Genomic DNA, 23,734 nt, shown 5'->3' on the forward strand with positions numbered 1-23,734 from the left:
TTGGCTGGGGGGGGGCGGGTAGGGAAGGGGGATTGGAGGAAGGGAAAGTGGGAGAAAAACGAGACAGGGTACAAGAAATGTACTTATTACCTTATGCATGTGACTAACTCCTCTGTACATCACCTTGACAATAAAATTAAGTTAAAAATATTATTCTACAAAAAAAGAACCAGAGAAATCCCAATTGCAGAGGGTGATCCAAATGGATGAGCTACCCAATTCCCTCTTAATGCTTAATTGGAGAAATCAATCTGGTTAACAAAGAAAATGATCATTCTGACATTCCAAAGTCATCAAATTTAAAATTTTCCTGGAAGGTATGGTTAGCACCCAGATTTTCTCTTTTTGGAGAGCTTGGATGACAATTTTTACTTTGCTGCTTAATTTTAATATGAAACAAGATTCTGTTTCCTTTGAACAAAGCTATTACTGAAGTGTAGGTGGTTTGGTCTGAAAGGGAGGATGGATTTACTCAGCCCTGTAGTGTGGCAGAGTAATCCATCATTAAGTTCACAGAGGGCCCAAATGAAACTACTCAAGGATTAGCCCAAAGGGATATTTCTTGATTTGTTCTCTATGTTGCTTTTCTTTTCATTTTAGTGAAGGTAATAGTATTGCTAATGGGCAATATACTTCTTCCCACATGAGCATGTGGAACACCAATAATCAACTTCACCCAAAGAAGGATATAAAGCCTCCAAAAGAGGAAGCTATAATCCAGAGCATTCACATTTATTCAAGTTAATTTAAACCTCATTTTTTATTGGTCTTAAATAAGATAAATTTATTGGTGTACTTTTCCTTCTATGTATGATTCTGGGAAATTGAACAAGATTCACTATACTGTGTATTCAGTTGTTAAATGAGTTTTGAATACACAAACAGTTACTTGAAGTGGTGAGAGCCTTAGGTTTCTGTTTATGATATGGAGACTAAAGGGAGAGGGGTGGATGGAAAAGCCCTCAAAGTCTATGTTTTACTATTGTGGTTCAGTAAGGTTATTTCTATTTAAAGGACAGCACATTTTATTTTTCAAAAGTGATTACCTCTGAACCATCTATTATTTGTATTAAATAATGTAATATACAAGTTGGATTGGTGTTTTGAAACCTAACCTATAGTTTTGTAGCATGTAATATTTTTACTTCCTTTTAACTCTCCATCCTACACAGCAAGCAAGCAGCCAACCACAAATACCATTAGTGATTAGGGGGAAATAAACTACTATTCCATTTTTCAAACTAGTTCTAGAATCAGGTGCACAATTCAACAAATACACAGTGCTTCCCAAAGTTATATTTTATAATTGTGTAATACACGTGGCCAAAGAAAAGATTGTCAGTTTACCAATAGGGAAAATGAAGCATGGGTAAATTAAATGACATTCCCTGGTGTAGCAAGTTGAGCATTACTGTCTGAAACAAAATTTATGTCCATCCATAATACTCCTGCACATGTAATCAAGTTAGTCATATATGAGAATGGAGCATACCTTAAATCCAATGACTAGTGTCTTTGCAAGGAGGATGGTGTTAGAGACGCAAAGAGATTATGTGATGGGAAGAAGTCCATGTGATGGCAGAAGCAGAGATTGGAATGATGCAGCTACCACCTAAGGAACAGGAAGGACGACTGGCAACTACCAGAAGAGAGGAGGAACAAATGTATAGATATTTCTCTAGAATCATTAGAGGGACAGGGCCTTCAGACAACTTCATGTCAGGCTTCTACTTTCTTGAACTGTGAAGGAACACTTTTTTGTTGTTTTAAGATACCTAGTTTGTAGTAGAAACCAGAGTTTCTTCACACATAGTGAGCTCATAGATTCAAACTGGTATTTCTGAACTCTAGTGCCACAATTGTCTTTCCATGATACCTTAATGCTTCTCTGTGAGTGGCCTTTCTTCCTGTACTTTCACTCTTGTCATTATCTTAGAGACATGTTATTTCATGTTTTATGGCATTATAGCTATGAGGAAGTAGGTGGTAGATTAGAATGTTAAGAGGACAAGAGCAAAATCCCATCCATTTGTCCAGAAGCAAAACTTGCTGTATTGTGTAACATATTATATATGAAGAACACATTATTCCTTTCTGGTTTTTCCCAGTGAGACAGTCTCAAAACAGAGCTGTAATGAGCAGTAGCTATCTCTGTGGTCAAGCTTGGATGCAATTATGGTAATGATGATGATAAATGTTTATTGTGTCCACAGTGCAAGGCATAACTTGTTTAAAATACATAAAAGACTTGGCCCTCACTATCATAGTGTCTAACATAGTATTGGCACAGTGTGGCAATTGGCCTTTAATGGTCAGTTAATACTGTGAATTGATCTACTTGGACAACAGAGCATAATCCTATGTACTTCTGAATTTCTTGGTGAATTTTTCTACTATGCTAGTCTCCATGCTTATGCTGTGCTTGGAGACTAAAAATGATACAGACTCAGGTATTTTGTTATAGTAGTATAAATGGATTAAGATAAAGACCTATTCATTCTGAGCTATGTTTATTTAATTTTAAAAAAGGTTATCCCTATACTTTTCTTGAGCAGAAAGAATGCAGCAGAATGTAAATTCCTTTTAGCTTTTTGCTAAGACCCATAACCAAATTCTACCATGATGATAAGTTAAGGTGACCCTAAACTAGGTAACAAGGCCTCAGCACAGGATGCCAGAGCAGTCAGTTTCCCTAGGTTTTCTACATCTTTCTACATCTTCCTATCACTGAATGGGCTTCTGATATAATTAACAAGGAATTCTCAGTCTCTCTTGATATCAACATGCTATAAGATGAGAGGTTAACAAAAAGAGCTGAAGTATAGTACAAGATTAATCATGTTATAGCACTGGTCAGAACTAGGATACTAATACAGAATAATTGTGACTAGTAAGAACAAGAAAGCTTGTTTAAAGATTTATTACTAACAACCTTGTACATTTCATTCAGTAACCCAGAAACCAAAACCATTTCCACAGTCAACTGTCTTCCAAAATATTAGAAAGCTTTCAAATAAAACGAGTTTTCTCAGACAAGAGAATTAATTTACTGTCAGTGGCTGGCTGACAGAAGTGAAACAAAGATAATCCCTGCTAAAATATACCCTACCCCAGGTGTGTGTGTGGGGGGGGGGGCACAGCTTTATTTTCAGAAGTTGAGGCTAACTTCTAAGCTTGGATACAGCTCAGCAGTTACAAATATGAGATCACAGGAGCAATGAAAAGTCACTAAATCAGACTTGGTGCTGTAACTGAGATTCCATCAAGCTTATCCCAAAGGTTGTCTAGTACAACTCCATCAAGGCCCTTTGACGCACTGGCAGGAGGGTTCTGGACAATTTTTAATGGTACCTAGACCAAGTCAGTATCAGAAAGTTTTTATGCCACTAAGAATACCGGAGATGGATCTAGTCTGTTCTTTTGTGAGATCTTGTTTCAAAAATGTATATCTGAGCTGGGCACCAGCCTTAAGGTGAAGAGTTACAGCTCCCTGGTCCAAAGTTCAAGCCCAATGACCTGGAAAAATAATATATATCTGGAAGAGAGTGGGAAAATGAGGAAGGAGAAATATGTGAGAGATAAGAATAGTACTTCTCTTTGGCTTGACTCTATTTTTCCATATGTAGTTCTCAGCTGAGCGAATGAATAGTATAAATCCTCTCCGTATGGCTTTGACAAACTCAAAGTTGTGGAGTGCAGAAAAACCCTCAGAAGAGCTGGAATGCCATCTTTTCCTTTTCATCATTCAAAGTTGTCAATATTCTAGAAATTAATATTATATTATTGTAAATTGAAGATAGTATCATACCAATAACAATGGTAAAGAAAAATGAACAGAAAGATCACAGGCAAAGTTGACATAGGAAGTAGTAAGGACAAAAACAAATTGCCTATGACATTCATCATAGACAAATAACAATGATTTCTTTCTAGTACTAAGTTCCTAGATAATATTATATTTTACAAACTATTCTCACATTTGCTAATGCCAAAGAGACTCCCAACAACACTGGAACATGAGTTAGAGAAAAAGCACTTTCTGCAAGTTTTAGTTACTATAGAATCTATTTAGAACAAAATGCTTCCAGAGTCTGACAAATGGACTATTTTATTTCATGGAAGATTTTTCTATAAAAAAATGCCAGGGCAACACACTCTAGTTTTCCAAGTCAACCCTTTCTTTTTATAATTAACTTTTCCATCTCCAGCTATTTCTAGCCAGATTTTTCTAATGTGAATCTTTCTAGACCTGGACCCAGAGCTCAAGTCAATCATCCAAGCTATAACTAAGGCAGGTTGAATGGGGATTTAGAGTGTAAAAATTATGAAGAGACAAACACATTAAGTAAATTAATTAAGTGTGTTGTACTAACTATAAGGACTCACTCTAGCCCAAAGTGTGTTAGAATGAACCCTGGGTGTTCTGATGATCTCAAAGTCAAACATCTTGCTCACTATACTCTATTGTCCTCTTGTCAAAGGTGGCCTCCTGATCTGCTGGTTCAAAGTTCACATGTTCAGCGGGGCGCTGGTGGCTCACACCTGTAATCCTAGCTACTCAGGAGGCTGAGATCTGAGGATCGAGGTTCAAAGCCAGCCCGGGCAGGAAAGACCGTGAGACTTCTATCTCCAATAAACCACCAGAAAACCGGAAGTGGCGCTGTAGCTCAAGTGGTAGAGGGCTCGCCTTGAGCTGAAGAGCTGAGGGACAGCGCCCAAGCCCAGAGTTCAAGCCCCACAACCGACCAAAACAAAACAAAGTTCACATGTTCAAAGTCTACCTGTTCCTATGACATGGCATATTTTGTGGACACATCATTTTCCCTGCTTCCATGAAACATTTTGGAATTGAATTACTTGTACACAATACTTTAAATATCCAGCTACCATGGCTGGTTCTACCTCTTACAATACCTTACAATATCTGGGTTTCATTGCTGCTATTCAATCTCACCAGCCCTTGTTCCTGAGCTCACAGGAGTTGAGATGTTTTGGTGTATGGTATACTAGAATTTGATTTTTTTTTTTTTTTTGTCGGTCGTGGGGCTTGAACTCTGGGCCTGGGCGCTGTCCCTCAGCTCTTCAGCTCAAGGCGAGCTCTCTACCACTTCAGCTACAGCGCCACTTCCGGTTTTCTGCTGGTTTATTGGAGATCGGAGTCTCACGGTCTCTCCTGCCCGGGCTGGCTTTGAACCGCGATCCTCAGATCTCAGCCTTCTGAGTAGCTAGGAGTACAGGCGTGAGCCACCAGCGCCCGGCTAGAATTTGATTTTTGATTGAATCAGTGAGTTAGCCTAAAATGTAGGCAAAGTGGATCAAGTTCGAGACAGCCAACTTTATAATTTTTTCCATCCTTATAATTTTGAAGGAAACCACAATTCATAAACATGGTATTTATTTTGCAGCACAAAAGCTTTTGTTCACTCCATTGGCCTTCAGTTAAAGGTTCTAACCACCAAGGCTCAGCATTTACAACCACAGCTCCCAATATGCTTCTATATAAAACACTACAGTCAACATGTAAAATATGAAGTGCTGTATAGATAGTATCTCACTTTACAGGTATCATTTGATGGAGTCTCACAATCTTATGAAATAGATACCATATTAATATGCTAAGGGTTATTCAACTCGTAAAGACTTTCCCACAGATTCTAGGTCAATAGTCACCAACCTTTAATTGGTTTATTTCAGTGTTGAGTATTGCTGCTCTGTAAATACATTCTTATATTTATAGTTCTCCCTGCCCTGCTTTTTTTTGTTGTTGTTGTTGGTGGTAACGTGGGGCTTGAATCTGGGCTTGGGCGCAGTCCCTCAGCTCTTCAGCTCAAGGCAAGTCCTTTTACCCCTTGAGCCACAGCGCCACTTCTGGTTTTCTAGTGCTTTATTGGAGATAAGAGTCTCACGGACTTTCCTGCCCAGGCTGGCTTTGAACTGCAATCTCCAGATCTCAGCCTCCTGAGTAGCTAGGATTACAGGTGTGAGCCACCGACGCCTGGCTCGCCCTGCTTTGTTTTTTAATAATGTGTTTTTTATTTTTATTGTGAAAATACCCTACAGAGGGGTTACAATTACATGAGCAAGGTAATGAGTACATTTCTTATCAAGCATTGTTGCCTCCTCCTTTGTTTCCCCTTACCATCCCTGCCCTCCCATCTCACGCCCCCACCCGCCCCCAAAGTTGCAAAGTTTGTGTTTCCACATAACATCTTGTACATCTCATTGTTGCAATGGGTCCACCTGTATCCCTATTTAAACAATTTGTTTTTTCCCTTCCCCTCCCCAAATTATACCAACATCAAATACAGTGAAAACAGGGGTTATACCATGGGGGGGGGGGGGACATACGAAGTAACAAAGAAATATCTTATAAATATGTTAGAAACAATCGCAAGAAAGAAAAAAAACATTTGAATCCTTATCTTGGGGTTCATTTCGCCTAACATCAACTTATCTGACCATTTCTGCTTGTCTCAGACATATACTAGCTATTACAAATACGGGAAACCATGGGACCCATGTTTCTTTGGGCCTGGCTTAACTCACTTAATATAATTGTTTCCAAGCCTTTCCATATGCTTTTTTGAGACAAAGTCTTGCTGTGGAGGTTGGCCTTGAATTCATAATCCTCCTGCCTCAGCCTATTGAGTGCTATGATTACAGGTGTGCACCACCCAAGCCTGGCTTATTCTTTTGTAATATTTACAACTAGTTAGGTTCCATGTCTTCCATTAGATATTCTCAGTCTTAATCATCAAGTGTAAGTATTCACTTAATAATTCCTGATGATATTGGCTTGCTTAAAATGGAGATTATGCCCAGTACTGATAGCTCATACCTATAATACTAGTTACCCACGAGGCTGAGATCTGAGTATTGCCGTTCAAAGCCAGCCTGGGCAATAACGTAATGAGACTCTAATCTCCCACTAAAACACTAAAACACTCCCAGCAAAACACTGGAAGTGGAGCTGTGGCTCAAGTGATAGAATGCTAGCCTTGAATTAAAAAACTAAGGGACAGCAACCAGGCCTTGAGTTCAAGCCCCAGCACTGGCAAAAAAATGAATTTATATCCATAAGTAATTATGCTTGATAGACTTATCAATCATATATTTCACAGAATAATGTATCAAAACATGAAAGATTTTTATGTGCAAGTATTAGTTAGTAGAATGTAAAATTAAGGAAGTAAGAAAGAAATAGTCTTCACCATAACCCCTTTTCTTTCAAATAAATCTGCTTCAGAGGTTGAGTTATCCTTTTATGTCTATCACTTTATTTTAGACCAATAATTTATGGGCACTTGCAAAAAACATGTATTAGTAGCAAAGGCTGAATATAATTATTTCATACTTATATAGTAATTTACATTCATAAAGCTGCATTACAACAACTGTAATGTCCACTGAGATTAAAGAAGACCTAAACAGGAAACCTGGGAGAGTCTTCAAAGGCTTCCTGATGACCAGGAACTGCCTCTGGTAGGAAATCTTAGGTTAAACTCTATGGTAGAACTTTTTTTTTTATCTTTATTTATTTATTTTTATAATTTTTATTTTTTATTGTGAAAATACTGTACAGAGGGGTTACAATTACATGGGCAAGATAATGAGTACATTTCTTATCAAGCATTGTAGCCTCCTCCTTTGTTCCGCCTTCCCATCCTCCCCCCTAGTCCTCCACCCAATCCTCCTCCCCCCCACCAAAGTTGTAAAGTTCGTTTTCGACATAACGACTTGTACTTCTCATTGTTGCAATGGGTCCACCTGTATCCCTATTTAAACGACTTGTTTTTCCTCTTCTCCTCCACAAATTATACCAACATCAAATACAGTGAAAGCAGGGGTTATATACTGTGGGTGAGGGGCATACAAAGCAACAAAGAAATAATCTTACAAATGTGTTAAAAACAATCACATGAAAGAAAAAAAAACATTTGAATACATATCTTAGGGTTCATTTCCCTAACATCAACTTATCTGACCTTTTCTGCTTGACTCAGACATATACTAGATATTGCACATAAGGGAAACCATGGGACTTATGTTTCTTTGGGCCTGGCTTACTTCACTTAATATAATTTTTTCCAAGCCTTTCCATTTCCTAACAAATGGGGCAATGTCATTCTTTCTGATGGAGGCATAGAATTCCATGGCTCCGCCTAGCACTGTCTGGTAGAACTTCTTTTGGATCAGATTTCATGGATCTCCATATTCCAAAGCTATGTATGAACTCTGCTGTTTTAGATGTGTGACAGCATTTATTTCTCAGGGAAAAGAGAACTAAATTAAACATCTTATTTTACTCTACTTGGTTAGGAAAATCTAATGCTGTGTTAAAACAGGTTAATGGTCTACTAAGTAATATTTAGAGCCTTCAGTTATAAAAGCAGGATGACATGTGCATAAATTTCCTGTAATGTACAAGAAAATATGTGAAATTAGATATTTTGAATTCTCTTTTGACTATTGTAGGTGATTAAGTCTGTTGGGGTTAAATCTGGCAGGTTCACAGACTATGACATCAAGTATGATGCTCCATTAAAAATAAAAATTCCATATATATATATATATATATATATAGGCATAACTTCTATCTTTGCTACATCAACAAGTATGGGGGAAGATGTTTTCATTTATATTGAATAGAAGAAAAACCCTCTCCTTTTTTTCAGATTGCCTGATCTCTGCTATAGAGCATACAATTTGATTACCTTGCTAGTACTCACTTATACTGCATGACTAACAAAATTATTAATAGCTATAAAATTATTCAGGTCCTTAAAGAGGCAGCCACTATCTTCCCATCTATGTTCTCCCACATCAGTGATTTCTAAGATCATTAGAAGTTGCACACTGATTTTAATTTTAGGTGTCTTTTCCATTAATTTAATTAAGCCAACTCTTGCTCTCCTGCAGTGGCACACAGAGTCTGAAGGGTTTGCCTGTAAGTTCCATCACCTCCTCCACGGATGGAACAAATCAGGTCTAAGCTATTCTCACTTTTCAACTTCAGGCTGAGTCTGTCTTTTCCACTTTACTGTTTCTTCCTGAATGACCCTGCTCTTGACCCTGGGCATGCAATCTGAGAGCTGAATGGGGGTGGAGTGCGGGGAGGATGTGATTGAGCTCAGCAGATGGATCCCAAGAGCACAATGGTTTACCAGCTCTCCTATGATTGTTGCCAAAACGCCTTCCTGTTTTCAAAAATGTCTCGCCCCCTGCTCCTTTGTTTTGCTCTGCTAGGAGACTGCAGTTCTGATTTTGCTAGGAACCAAAACTGCTGTTTCAAGGAAATGCAGCTGCTTGCTTTGGTGGGTGGCTCGGAAAAGGGATTTTTTTTTCTACCCTATCTCCCCATTCTCCTTCCCATCCTACCCCCAATGTGAACTCTACTGGCTGGCTCATCATCTCCCAAAGCATTGATTTTAAAAGCTGACTATTTTCTTTTGATTGTTTGGCTGGGGTTGCTACGAAGTCGTTGATGGATCTCATTTTGAGCGATCATCCTGTCCACTCTTTTTGGTCAGCCTTCCAGAACTGATTGCTGTTCCTTGCCCTGCCCCCCACAATGAAACTGCACAGCCAGACCACAATCCTTTCTGAAGTTCCACTGTTTCCCAGGGCAGAGAACATGCAGAGCTTCACGGGCCTCAAGCTGGGCCCACTCCCCAATAAGACAGTTACTTCTCCTACCAACCCATCATTAGGCACTGCCTGCTACTGATGTCTCTGCATTTTGTGATCTTTGCTGAAAGTGAAGAGCCAAGCTAAGTTGAGCTGGTGTCTCCTGTGATACTGGACACTCTCCCTGCACCTCACAATTTGAAGCTTTTGAAAGAAAGATCATTGGCCCTGTATAGTCATTTGGGACCCAGCTGTAAGCAACAGACACAAATTAATATGCTTTCCCCCCAAGTCCAATGCACTGATATGTAAACTCTTGGACCTCAAATTGGAATGCCTTCCCAGCTGGCAAGCCATTGTTTTTTTTCCATATTCAAAAAAGGCACATAACTTCCTTGCTGCTAAAATGATTCTTCTGTCACTTCTGCTCTATGTGTCCCCTTTGAGGTGCTCTTTCTGCTTCCTTATGGGATCTCTCTCTTTTAGTTTACTCGCCACTGCCCCAGGGCTTGTCAGCTTGAACAGATACTATGCATTGTGCTGTTAGTGCTATACGTGACATGCCTTTGGTACTTACATTGCTAGTCCAGGTAATGTAACTGCAGCTGTCAAACTGGCAGTTCTTCATGTTTATTAGTTTTCCTTCTTTCCTTCTCAAGTTGACATTAGTCAACTAGTAAGTTTCCTAGTTCTGTGAAAAATCAGTTGTAGGAGCCATTGGCACTCCCAGAGAGCTACACAAAGCCTTTCCTGTGTTCTGGGGGAAATTCTGTATAGGAACCAAGAGCAAATAGGCCCAGCCTGGCCACTTAGGATTAAAATTATGCAATTATTTGGCTGTTATCATTCACTCGAGATTAATGTAATACCCACCGAGTTTATCCACCCACCCCAGCTCCAACACCATATATTTCAAGGTTTTAAAAGATCCAGTTTGTTTTCTCTAGCCCTGTGGGCATCTTAAAAAACAACTCAGCCATAAGACCTGACAACCAGATTGATTTTTAATTTTTTTCTTGGGAAACTGATCGTCAAGTCCCATCTTCAAGGGAATACATTTTGTCAGGGGTCTTTCAGTAACTTCAACTGTAAGGAAACAGAATCATTAGGGTATCAGAATAATGAAAGGGCAGAAAGTGAACTCAAAAGACCAACAGGCTTTATTTGGGAGTGAAGCCTGAGAAGGGCAAACAAGTCTCTTTCAGCCCAGCTGATGGGGGAGTAGTCTAGTTTTACAACTAGTCTAGTTTTAATGTTAGGCAGAAAGAGTGAAGTCGGGCTGGGGGGTGGGGGAGGAGGAGCAGTTGGAAGCAGGGTGAGATGTGAGATGTGAGATGGTGAGCAATGTTATTGTGATTGAGGCATTTCAAGGTCTCAATAGCATCTGTGTTTATCAGGGATATCAGCATCAGATGTGGTACATTTCTTCAGGGGTATGTGGAGGGGAGATGATTTCACCTGGGGTCTGCAGCAAGCACATCTCTAAGATATGGCTGTGAGGTGGGAAAGTGAATGTTTTCAGTTGAAATCATTTGCTATCATCAACCATTCTTTTCAGTGATATTTGTCTTCTTTCCTGTCCCATTCAAACCACTCCAAAAGCAGCAGAAAAGACTATGTGATAAATCTAGGCTGAGAAACAAAAGCTCAACTCTCATCAGGAGCTCTAATCTGAGGGAGTTGCCCAAGTTATAAGATCCCCAATATCCTAGTATTAGGCTGCAACATTACAAGGGGTTGGGGGCAGTAATAAAAGATGAATGAGTAAATAAATAAATAAATAAAGGACTGACCTAATTGAAAAAAATGGATTCGCTTAATAGGGGGCATCCTTAGCCTACTTATTGGCAACTATTTCCTTTTTTGGCATTGTGATTTCTATTTTAACTGGTTTTCAAGGTCTCTGATTTGAGGATTTTAATTTTTCAAGCTGTCAAAAGGCATTGCCTCTGAGGACCTGTGGAATGTTAGCCTTACTCTTCCCCTTGGAAGGAGAGAGGCTGCAGCTGTGGGAAAGGTTGGGCATGAACTGATCAGAGGGCCTTTGAAGGGAGAGCTATCTGTTTTCAAAAGTGCTGCTGCTGGTGGGAATAATAACAGTGGGCATCAGGTTGCACCTAGGAAACTGGTGTTTGGGATCTACTCAGAGAGGAGAGATTTCACATGAAAAGGCCGAGGCAATAATGCTGAGAGCCCAAATGGTGCTGTCAAAACATCACAGGTGATCACTGCAGGGTAGTACAAGTGTTAGAGACAAGTGTCATTTATTGAAATGTATCTGCTGATGTAGCCTTTGGCAATTAAATGGTCCTGGTGATGTGTGTTTATTTAGGGATCATTATGACTTTGGCAGCAGCAGGGGTTTAGTGGGAGGGGGGGTCTAGGGAGGGAGGAAAATAGCATTCCTAAAGAAAAGGAGAAGTCATGGAGGTGGGTTGGACAGAACTTGCTCAGGGATGTTGGCCTTGTCAAAACAAGAAGACATCGAGTGATTAATAGCTTTCTTCTCAGTTTCTTTCCCTCCACTGCTCCCAACCTCTTTTGTGTTTCTTGGAAAAGGCAGGGGTAGGGGCCACAGTGAACATTTTTAGCACTTTAATGAACACTTTCTCTACTTTGTTTATCTGCTGCACCTCCTGCTGTCACTGTTTTCTTCTGCCAGAGTGGGAATGGGGGGTAGGGCTTGGCTGGAAGGGAGAAGAAAAAGTACAAGGGACCTCAAAGACTTTTTTGGCTCCCTTCTCTAGTGTTCTTGATGTTTCAGGAGGGTCAGAAACAGCATCCAATATAGTGGGAAGTGCACGCCACCCATGCCCAGCAGGTCCACATTCCTACTTGCTGCTCTTTGTGGCCCTGAAGGTGCTTCTAGGGTCAGTGAGGGAAGGGGAAGGGGAACTAACTAGAAATAGGGAACACATTTGGGATGGAAAATATTTGAATTTCAGCAAGTTATCAACAGGCTATGCCTTAACTTAGTTCCTTTTCAAGACACATTTATAGTTTGTAGAATTATATTATTATTAAATTAATCAACTGAATTTTAATCTTCAGAAGGGCAAGGCCCACCTTTAGAAAACTTCTAGGTCCCTAAAACAATATTGGGCACACAGCAAGAACTTGTTGATTTCACAATGGAAATGGTTAAGTCTTATGTAATGAAATCATATTGGCAAAACTTTGAACTTCACTTCTACATCTGCAAAGATTCTACCTCCCAGGGATATTGTAAAGATTAAATAAGATGACATTAATAATGATACATTCCAGTTTTGTCCCGTGCCCTTCATTTTCATTTTCTGTACTCTAGGCATTTTAACCTAAGGGGGGAAATCAGATACTCAAGTAGGGGAAATGTGATTGACTTTGGTTAGTTTTAAAATCAAGCTTTGGGGCTGGGAAGGTGGCTCAGTGGTAGAGGGCTTGCCTTGTATGCCTGAGGCCCTGGGTTCGATTCCTCAGCACCACATAAGCAAAAACAAAAAAGCCAGAAGTGGCGCTGTGGCTCAAGTGGTAGAGTGCTAGCCTTGAACTGAATAGCTGAGGGACAGTGACCAGGCCCAGAGTTCAGGCCCCACGACCGGACCCCCCCAAAAATAAATAAATAAAAAATAAAATCAAGTTTTGTTTTATAAGAGAATGTTGCCAGGCACCTAGACTAATTATTTGGGTGGAAAGGGATGCTCATGAGACACAATAGGCAAGGCAGAGGGAGGATCCCTTTTTCTGCAGCAAGAGTACAGAGAGGTAGAAGAGGAAAAAGAAGAGGAGAGGGAGAAAAGAGGAAGGGGAGGAGAAGGAAGGAAAGGAAGAAGAGGGGAGAGAGAGGGAAAAAGGAGTTATTCGGAGGTAATTCTTTTTGAAGATTCAAACACTTCTGAAAACACATCTCAGAACACTCCCTTAGATTCATGAGAACAGTCTCTCATCATGGTATCTGAGTTCCTACCATCAATTTTATTTTTTTCTGAACATGCTTACCATTCTTGGGCCAGCAAGAATTACTGATATATTGCCTTGATTTAAATATAAGGACTTCCTAATTTTGTTTTTTCCTATTGCCTTTCAGCATTATTGAAGTGATATAGAGAAAATTCTAAAGACAAAAAATAATCTTTGTCAACTTTGATCCTGGCCACTGTAGTCTAAGAAGTGCCTTGGCCTAGAAAGCCACAAAGGGCGGTATAACACCATAGTTGGTACCTAGAGTCCAGTGTTTCTCAAAAGGTTAAAAAAATACTAAGTTTGGTCACTAGATGTCCCTCTTGTGTCTCTAAAGAGGCTGAAGAGGCGGGGCTCCCTTCAGGATTGAAATAAATGGAAGCTAAAATGAAGAGAACTTTCTTTTTGTTTTTATTAACTACATGCAGGATGCTTTTATTCGGTTAGCTAATAAATTTGTGATCACGAAGGTGTTTTTTGCCACTTTAGTGGTATTGTTGGAGTTTAATAAGTATGCTTATTAGAAATAGATTATGAGAGGAAGGATGTTAGGATTATCTAACTGGGGGGTAGAAGAACCATCTTTGGGGGGGTGTACTGTCATTTTGAGCTTGGAGATGTGAGAGGTAAAGGGAGAAAAGGAAAGGAGAGATGTATGCTTTCTGCCTTCCTCAGTATTGGGGCTTCTGTAAAAGCTGTTTGGTGGCTGGAAGTACTTGGGTTCTCTCCTTGGAAAAGAGGGGTGCTTGGAGTGTGAGCAGCGAGCAGGAAAGTGGGAAAACGATGCAATCGCCTTAATGAAGAATGTTTGTCTCTGCAAATGCAGAACATGCCTTTACAATGTGATTGCAATTACAATGGTAATGACATTCTACATGAATTGAATTCTCCTATTTATCTGTAAAAGACAGCAGAATATAGACATTCTATTAGCACTCCCTAAGGTAAAAGGTCTGCCGTCTTCTTACCTTGTTGTGTGCATCTTTTCAGATGCCACGGCAATGTTAATCATTTTACCTGAGTAATTCTTCCATTTCTTGTTACCTGGGGGATTGTTAATGGCCGAGACGACTCAGACTCTTTGCTCCCGCTCAATCAAGCCGTGGAGGCGCCAGTTTAGTTTTATTGATCAGCGGGTTCCTGACAGCCTTCGCCACAAGGAAGCAGCATCATCCTTTTTTAACTTAAAGGGGAACAGATCGCCTTAAAGTTTACAGCTAAAAGCTTCTAAGCATAGAACACAAACATTTTAGCATGCTGCTAATTGTTCTGCTTAAATAGTCCAAGCAATATTTTAGAAAGCTGCCAAATGCCGAACTCACATCCCATGATCAGATTGCAAAACTATTTCAAATGCCTTTTTAGGCCTTTTTAATTAGACCAAGATGCATTTCATTCCCATTCGCAAACATTAAAGGTAAATAACTGTGATAAATCAAATGGAACCTTTCCTTTAGCGGAGCCTGTGAGGTGCGCCCGCCTGCCATGTTGTCATTCTCCTCCACTTACTTGCCCATTTCTTCAATGCTGTCTGCAGAAAACTGGGCGGGCGATGAGACTCTCTGGAGCCACCGTCTCAGTAGTCCACCTGCAGCTCTAAATGATCAAAATGAAACAATTCTCAATGCAAACGCCCGAATTTTCACCCTGATGTTCTGGGCTGAATTGCATTCAAACATGAGAGAGTGAAATGACCCCCACGCGGAAAGCAAATCAGGCTTCCAGAGCTCTTCCCTTGGCCTCTGCTGCATGTTTAGAGGGGTTGCAACCCCACTCTCGAAATAATTCCTTTTCGTTGGAGGAAGCTGTCTTTCTCCCCTCCCACTGCCCAGGTAAAGGCTGCTAAACTAGATCCTTTCAGAAGATTTTTTTAAGCAACTAGGTTGCTTTTTGCAAGACGATTATAGTTTTGAGAAAATCCACGATGTGTCCAAATTTCTTTCTCCTTTTCGTATTTAATGTCTTTTAAAGGGCAAAAGCGAGTCTCATTTTAAGCTCTCAGGCTCTGGCCAATGTCACTGTGATAATAATGAGTTTGCTCACCCAAGACTTTCAAAATAGCAGAGACGACTTAACTCAGAAGAGAGCTTTACACGTTCCTTCAAGAATTGTTAATTCAGAATCTGCTTCCCCACCCCCAATCTATTATATAAAAAGAGAGAGAAGAAAATGTATTAAGCGGAGGTGTCTGTGCCCTCGACCTTAAGAGTCTTAGATTGGGGCAAAGGGAGTGGGAGTGTCCTGGTGTTTTCTGGGAGCCTTCGGTCTCGGCCGTGCCTGTCTCCCTCTTCCCAGATTAGCACGCTTCACAACCGCAACTGCCGTGGGAGCAGAGCTGACAATACTTGCGGACCCAGGCTCCTAGGGAAGGTTGGGGCACCCAGCACACCACCAGCTCAGGCTTCCAGCTACCTGGGACCTACGCGCGGTGGGGTTGGAGCTCCCAACCCACGGCTTCTGCCTGGATCTGGGCTTTTCTGGCTCTGAACTGGGAGGTGCAGCTCAGTGGCATCTTCTCCACTAGCTTTTCTTAAAAGCACAATTTATTGATGAAGAGCCCAATTCTCCAACAGGGTTGGGTGAAGGGCAACAAAATGTGTTCAGACCCCCTCGAGCCTCAGTCCTTATGCCACATACCCAAGCAATCAGCAAGAACGAAGCAACCCACCAGAGGCTCTGTGGGGGTGGGGGCGGGGTGGGGAAGTGCTGCTTCTGCCCAGAGACAGGGATGGGAAAGTTATGTCTGGGTGGATGGCGGCCGTAGCTTTTGGCTAAAGTGAATACTCTCCGTCAAAAGCCCCTTTAATGACCACTCCGGGAGCATTTTATTCTTGGCTTTCTGCTTTCCACTACCCGAAGAAAACAGAGAAATAGAGAAATCCAGAGCTATGAGACAGAGAGGGAGAGAGAGAGAGAGAAAGAGAATATTACATTCGAGATATGAAGATATGTGAGGGAGATAAACATGGCAAGAGAATCTAATCCTCCTCATTTTTTTTTTCTGCAATCTCGACAAACCAGAGGCGAGAGGAGAGCAGTTCCCAGGAAGGATGAACCACAGTGTCGGCGTACCCCTTCCACCCTTCCATCTTTCCCATTCCTGTTCCACCAGCCTTGTCTCCCCCGACTCCCCAAAGGGTTTGGCGGGCGGGGGTACTACTCTATCACGAACGTGAGTAAGTTTCCGCCTGGCTCCGCCCCTCCCCGCCCTCCCCCTCCCCGTGATCCCGCCTCTAGACCGGAGCCCGCTGGGCAGCGCGCTGATTGGCCAGCGCCTGGCGTAGCTGGGCTCGGCAGCCCGAGCTCTCCCTGCTCTCTCCAGACTCCACCACCAGTAGTTTGCGGCAACGGGAGGAAGCAGCAGCAGCAGTAGCGTCGGCGGCTGGTGCAGAGGGAAGGCGGACGAGCGGGCGCAGACGGCAGCCCAGCTCCCGCACACCATGCTTAGCTTGCACCAGAGGGTGTTAGCATCCGCGTCCTTAGCCTGGCGCCGGCCTTTGATGCGTTGTCCTTCGAGGCATTCCAGCTGAGCGGATTCAACTGAGATCCGAAACCTCCCACCCTATCTCTTCTTGCTCTCTCGTACTCCACACTCTTAATTAGCATATACCACACACTCACTCTTCCTCTCTCGCAAACATTCACACACAGCTGGATACTGAGAGCCAGACAGACGTTCCGCGCACGATCGCCCTGGAGAGGAAACCCGAGGTTGGGCGGCCAGCGCCTCTCCAGAAGAATGAAATCAAGACGCTCCTGCAAGTAACTTTGGCGGCGAAATAACCGTTGACTGTGGCAGCTACTGAAGCGGACCCCAGAGATATGTGACTGAGCTAGGGGGGGCTTTGCCCGCGGCAGCGGCGGCGGCGGCGGCGACGGCAGCAGCAGCGGCTCTGGGAGCGACACTTCAGCCCAGACCCCGGGAGAAGAAGTCCCCGGTTCCCGCAGCGGCAGCCGCCTCTCCTGGCCGGTACTGTTGTCGGTTCCCTCCCTTCCCTCCCCATTCCTTCACCCCTCCACGGGTCCTTGGAAAGACTGAGACTTTGATTTTCCTGGACAAATTGACATCTGCCCCATTTCCACAAACTTGACGTGGAAGCCCGGGTTTGTGGTTGGTAACTTTGGTTTCCGAGACGCAAACGCCAGCTATCCCTCAATCGTTCTGGGGGAGGGGATTCCGCGCCCACCTCAAATTCTGTACAGACGTCCCCCTCCCAAGCCCTCTGCCGCCTACCTCACCGCCACCGCAAGGGATTGCGCTCTTGATTTGGCAGCCTGTCTCCCCTCCCCCTTCCTGTGTCACCCCCTCGGACTGCCGCCATCCGGCTCTGCCAGATCCCCTGACGTTCTGGGCACTTGCTAGCAACTCAAGCTTCCGCCTGCAAACCCCTTCTTTCCCCAATAGGCCTCGAAGAACCCACTGTGCACCCCCCCCCCCCCGACCCGGGAGGGAGCGTGCCAGGCGGGTCCTCTCTCTGCAGTGAGCTGGGAGCGCTGGGGGGAGGTCTTTGCGCATGCCAGGTGCACCGACACGGCACTCGCCAGCCTCAGTGCTTGTGCGCTGCGGCGGGTCGGTCTGTGTCTGAAAGGTTGCGTCCCCACTGCCTTCCGCAGCTTTGCCCCATAAGCTCTTTGGACTCAGCCGCTGTTCCTCTGGGAGGTGCAGACGCCATCCGACCTGCAGCCCTGCGCAGCTGCAGTCAATCGCGCCCAGCTATCTTTGAAGGGGGAAAACTGAGTAGCCGGGCTGGAGGGAGGGGGCTCGGGGCCGCGCGGTGCTCCCTCGGGCCCTCGGAGTCCCCGGGCCCCCAGCAAGCCCCAGCCGAGTCCACTGCAACCTCAGCATTGGAGCCGGCCCGGGTATTTTCCCCGCGCCGCCGGGCCGCCCTTGGCGGGACTCCTCCCGCGGCCTACGGGGCCACGGGGCGCACGCAACAGGCGGCCCGAGCCAGCGGGAAGCTGGAGCGCCGGCGGCGTCGGCCTCGGAGGGGTGTGGAGCGGCGAGGCCAAGCAGAGCCCCGCGCAGCTATGGAATCACTCCTGCTGCCGGTGCTGCTGCTGTTGGCAGTACTGTGGACCCAGGCGGCCGCCCTCATTAACCTCAAGTACTCAGTAGAAGAGGAGCAGCGCGCTGGGACAGTGATCGCTAACGTGGCCAAGGACGCGCGAGAGGCGGGCTTCGCGCTAGACCCCCGCCAGGCTTCTGCCTTTCGCGTAGTGTCCAACTCTGCTCCGCACCTGGTGGATATCAACCCCAGCTCCGGCCTGTTGGTCACGAAGCAAAAGATCGACCGTGACCTACTGTGCCGCCAGAGCCCCAAGTGCATCATCTCGCTGGAGGTCATGTCCAGCTCAATGGAGATCTGTGTGATTAAGGTGGAGATCAAGGACCTGAACGATAACGCACCCAGTTTCCCGGCTGCGCAGATAGAGCTAGAGATCTCGGAAGCCGCCAGTCCGGGCACTCGCATTCCGTTGGACAGCGCCTATGATCCAGACTCGGGCAGCTTTGGTGTGCAGACTTACGAGCTCACGCCCAATGAGCTGTTCGGCCTGGAGATCAAGACTCGCGGCGACGGGTCACGCTTTGCTGAACTCGTGGTGGAGAAGAGCCTGGATCGTGAGACACAGTCGCACTATAGCTTTCGAATCACTGCGCTGGACGGCGGCGACCCACCACATCTAGGCACAGTTGGCCTCAGCATCAAGGTGACAGACTCCAATGATAATAACCCGGTGTTTGGCGAGTCCACCTACGCGGTGAGTGTCCCTGAGAACTCACCTCCCAACACACCCGTCATTCGCCTCAATGCCAGTGACCCAGACGAGGGCACCAACGGCCAAGTTGTCTATTCCTTCTATGGCTATGTCAACGACCGCACAAGAGAACTCTTCCAAATCGACCCACACAGCGGCTTGGTAACAGTCACCGGTGCCCTAGACTACGAAGAGGGCCACGTGTATGAACTGGACGTTCAAGCCAAGGACCTGGGACCCAATTCTATCCCAGCACACTGCAAGGTCACCGTCAGCGTGCTGGACACCAATGACAATCCACCGGTTATCAACTTGTTGTCGGTCAATAGCGAGCTTGTGGAGGTAAGCGAGAGCGCCCCCCCAGGCTACGTAATCGCCCTGGTTCGAGTATCTGATCGCGATTCCGGTCTCAATGGACGTGTGCAGTGCCGTTTGCTGGGCAATGTGCCCTTTCGGCTACAGGAGTATGAGAGCTTCTCCACTATCCTGGTGGATGGAAGGCTGGACCGTGAGCAACACGACCAGTACAATCTTACAATCCAAGCCCGAGACGGCGGTGTCCCCATGCTGCAAAGTGCCAAATCCTTTACTGTGCGCATCACTGATGAGAACGACAACCACCCCCACTTCTCTAAACCCTATTATCAGGTCATTGTGCAGGAGAACAACACACCCGGCGCTTATCTGCTCTCTGTGTCAGCCCGAGACCCAGACCTGGGGCTCAATGGTAGTGTCTCCTATCAGATCGTGCCTTCTCAGGTACGGGACATGCCTGTATTCACTTATGTCTCCATCAACCCCAACTCTGGAGATATCTACGCGCTGCGGTCTTTCAACCATGAACAGACCAAGGCATTCGAATTTAAGGTGCTGGCAAAGGATGGTGGCCTGCCCTCGTTACAGAGCAACGCCACAGTGCGGGTCATCATCCTGGATGTGAATGACAATACCCCGGTTATCACGGCCCCGCCCCTAATCAACGGCACTGCGGAGGTCTACATTCCCCGAAACTCCGGCATAGGCTACTTGGTGACCATAGTTAAGGCAGATGACTATGATGAGGGAGAAAATGGCCGAGTCACCTACGACATGACCGAGGGCGACCGCGGCTACTTTGAAATAGACCAGGTCAACGGTGAAGTCAGAACCACCCGTACCTTCAGCGAAAGCTCCAAGGCTTCCTATGAGCTTATTGTGGTGGCACATGACCACGGCAAGACATCTCTTTCTGCCTCTGCGCTCGTCCTAATCTACCTGTCCCCAGCTCTTGATGCTCAAGAGTCAATGGGTTCGGTAAACCTGTCCCTGATCTTCATTATTGCTCTGGGCTCCATCGCAGGCATCCTTTTTGTCACCATGATCTTTGTTGCAATCAAGTGCAAGCGAGACAACAAAGAGATACGGACCTACAATTGCAGGTAGAGCTAACTTTTCTCTTTCCTTCCCTGTCTTGGATGAGACAGGTGTGTGTGTTTATGTTGGTGTGAAACCACCAGTGCTTTTGTTTTCTACTTAAATGCATGCAGCATATTCACAGTGCTTCTCTGTGAAAGGTGAAAATTTTGTGACAGTCTAAGTTGATCAATTCTTTTGATCTGACAATTTGCTGGAAGACAATCATTTACTGTTTGAATGGTTCTGTCACATAATGATGATGAGCAGAAAAGCAATTAGCACTGTAAAATTTACACAGGTGTCTCCACTGAACTTGCAGTAGAAAAAATTAGGGAGGGAGAAGAGGAAGAAGAAAGGGAGAGAAGAGAAAAATAAGTGAAAGACAGAGTGTCAGAGTCATATTTTCAACAAAACCACTAAGCACCATAATTTAATTTGCAGGGGCACAATGATGTTTTGGTAACTGGTGTTGACATTACAGCTACCCTGTCCTGCTGTATGGATAGACTCTAGAGAAAGCTTGATAATCAAAGTCTAAGATGAGAAAGAGTAGGGGAGAGAGAGCAGGAGTGTGTTGGAAAGCATGTGATTAGTGTTTTGTAGCCTATTCTTGGCTTGTTTTGTAACCAGTCCCCAAACATCTGGCTATATAAAGTGAGATTTTGTCAAGCATCTGTATGTTTTCAAATATCTCTTTGGTTGGTTGTTGTGTGGAGATCAAACATCCCAATGAGGGACAAGACTTTGCATCCAGATGTTTCAGTTAAAATAGCAATCTTTGTGATTTGGTAGGGCTTTCCTCTAATGTGGGACTGTGCTGTGGCATTAAGATCTGGTTGCTACCAGTGGATGTCACTATGGGCTATTGTGTTACATTTTCCCTTGAAGCATGTGCAGGATGTACGTATAGGAGGGAATTAGAAAAGAGGAGAAGACAGGGTAGAAGAGAAGAGGAATGTGGAAACTTAAATGTTGTGTAGTTTTTTTTTAAATCCTCCTTAGAGCATCAGAGGCTTTTGCTGAAATCTTTTCTTACAATTTAGTAGAACAAATCAGTCTAAGAATTTCTGGAATCCAACTTCAGATAATACAGTTAACAATTTTTCCAGCAGTGTCTCATCGAAATGGTTGAAAAAAAGTTGTTTCTTTACTTTGCTGAAAATGAATGATGTTGTTATTTCCATTCAAGGTGTGTGTGTGTGTGTGTGTGTGTGTGTGTGTGTGTGTGTGTGTGCGTGTGTGTGTGCGCGTTTTCTGTACACCTACACATCCAGTGTGTCTTTTGTGCCATCTGTGCTTGCATGTTAATCAATCAAAATACGTTCCTGTAGGTCCGATTTGTATTTGACACCATCTGAAATACACACTTCTGTGAATCAGAGCCCCCTGAATATGTAAGAGCCATGCAATTATTGTTTCCCTTTTACTATTCTCTGCATTACACAAGTTAGTAGACAAATGCTAACCACACATGAATATCAATCAGGTGCCATAAAAGAGCAGCTGCAATGCCTCATAAATGCTTTAATCCTGTTACTAGTGAAATGGCCATGACTTTTCTTTCCTTCAGCATCGAGTCATTTCAAATAGGAGAAATGGAAATTAATATTGCTCTTACCTTTGAAACCTGTGACTGCCAGTGGTGCTTTTTATAGGAGAAAAATGCAGGGTCAATAAAATTTTATTTATATAGACATAATAATAGAAGGAACAGTTTTTAAGCTATTTTCGCAGCATAGAGTAAATGCATAAGATCTCTTCCTTGAAGAAAAAGAAACTAGCTTGAAATAAAGATATTGAAGGCTTTGCCACCCCTTGGTGATGTATCACTATAAATAAGAGTTCTTTCTGAGAGCTTGGCAGGGAGATCATTAAACAGGGAGGAAAGCTTTTGAATTAGGAAAAGAGTGCAACTTTACCTAAATGTATATTTTGTAAAGCACTCTCTTCCCTGTGATTGTTTGGGATTAATGAAGTACAGTTTATTTAAATAATTGGTCAGTACAGAAAGGGCTGTGCAATGAACGCCTCAACTGAATAATTGAGTGGGGCATTGCCAAACTTAGCAATCGCTGGTAAAAAAAAAATGAATAGAACTTTCCATTGATTGCCTAAACAGATTAGAAAATAAAATCAACCCTAGTCATTGGGTTTTGGAGACTTTATCTGCTCCCAAGTCTCAGTAGCATTAGTTTGCCATCATTACAAGTGGGCCTGGGCACAGAATGAAAGGATGAGGGGACCTCAGTTACTGAGCTCTAGGTAGATCCTGAGGACAGCAAGAATTTGCCTCTGAAAATATACACTTTCCCCATCTGCTCACAAACCTAAAGTTCAAGAGCTTTTCTTTCTATGTGATTAGGTAGAGGTTTCTTGATCTCAGCTTCTACAGAGCTTCTTTCTGAAATCCATTCATTTATGAGACTTGTGAGATGATCTGAAATTGCTGCTTGAGTTGAGCTTGCTTTTTGTACTCAATTAGCTTTGCCATGCGAGAGTATAGGAACAATCTTTCCCTTGTAAAGACCACCCTGTATTATTTATTAATACTATTGTTTAGCTGATCATTGCCCAGAAATTGAATTTTCAAATAATAAACCAAAGTCATTATATGCTATGCAAAGTAATACATGGCATTGAGAATCTAGCTACATTTTAATGTATTTCTTTTGACAAGTCTCTTAATGCTTGGTGTCTTTCGTGCACATTGCTGAGTCTGTGTCAGTGTTAATTAAATTGAGCTCTTTATGTTCCAGTTGCTGCACAGCTGCTTGTAGGTACACCTGAATGGAGAAGGATGCGGAATGCACTAACCTTTAAATTCCTTTGCAGTAATTGTTTAACCATCACTTGTCTCCTCGGCTGTTTTATAAAAGGACAAAACAGCAAGTGTCTGCATTGCATCTCAGTTTCTCCCATTAGCGAGCAGCAAGACAAAAAGGCAGAGGAGAAAGTGAGCCTTAGGGGAAAGAGGTAAAAAGGCATTTCCCCTCATTCAAATGGGTTTGGTTATCAC

At 43.6% G+C, this 23,734-nt stretch overlaps 1 protein-coding gene across 1 annotated transcript in view; it reads left to right on the forward strand.

Annotated features, from left to right (window-relative positions):
* Nucleotides 1–18,594: 18,594 nt before the first annotated feature.
* Nucleotides 18,595–23,734, forward strand: part of Pcdh19 (protocadherin 19) — a gene marked incomplete at its 3' end in the record, with an annotated part of 67,888 nt that continues 62,748 nt past the window's right edge. The window contains exons 1-2 of the mRNA XM_042683062.1: nt 18,595–20,741; nt 23,551–23,691. Of these exons, the coding sequence (XP_042538996.1) occupies nt 18,595–20,741; nt 23,551–23,691 (2,288 nt within the window). The remainder of the gene's footprint in view (nt 20,742–23,550; nt 23,692–23,734) is intronic.

This window comes from Dipodomys spectabilis, unplaced genomic scaffold, assembly GCF_019054845.1.
Source record: "Dipodomys spectabilis isolate Male_0828 unplaced genomic scaffold, ASM1905484v1 ptg000077l, whole genome shotgun sequence".
Taxonomy (NCBI): Eukaryota; Metazoa; Chordata; class Mammalia; order Rodentia; family Heteromyidae; genus Dipodomys; species Dipodomys spectabilis.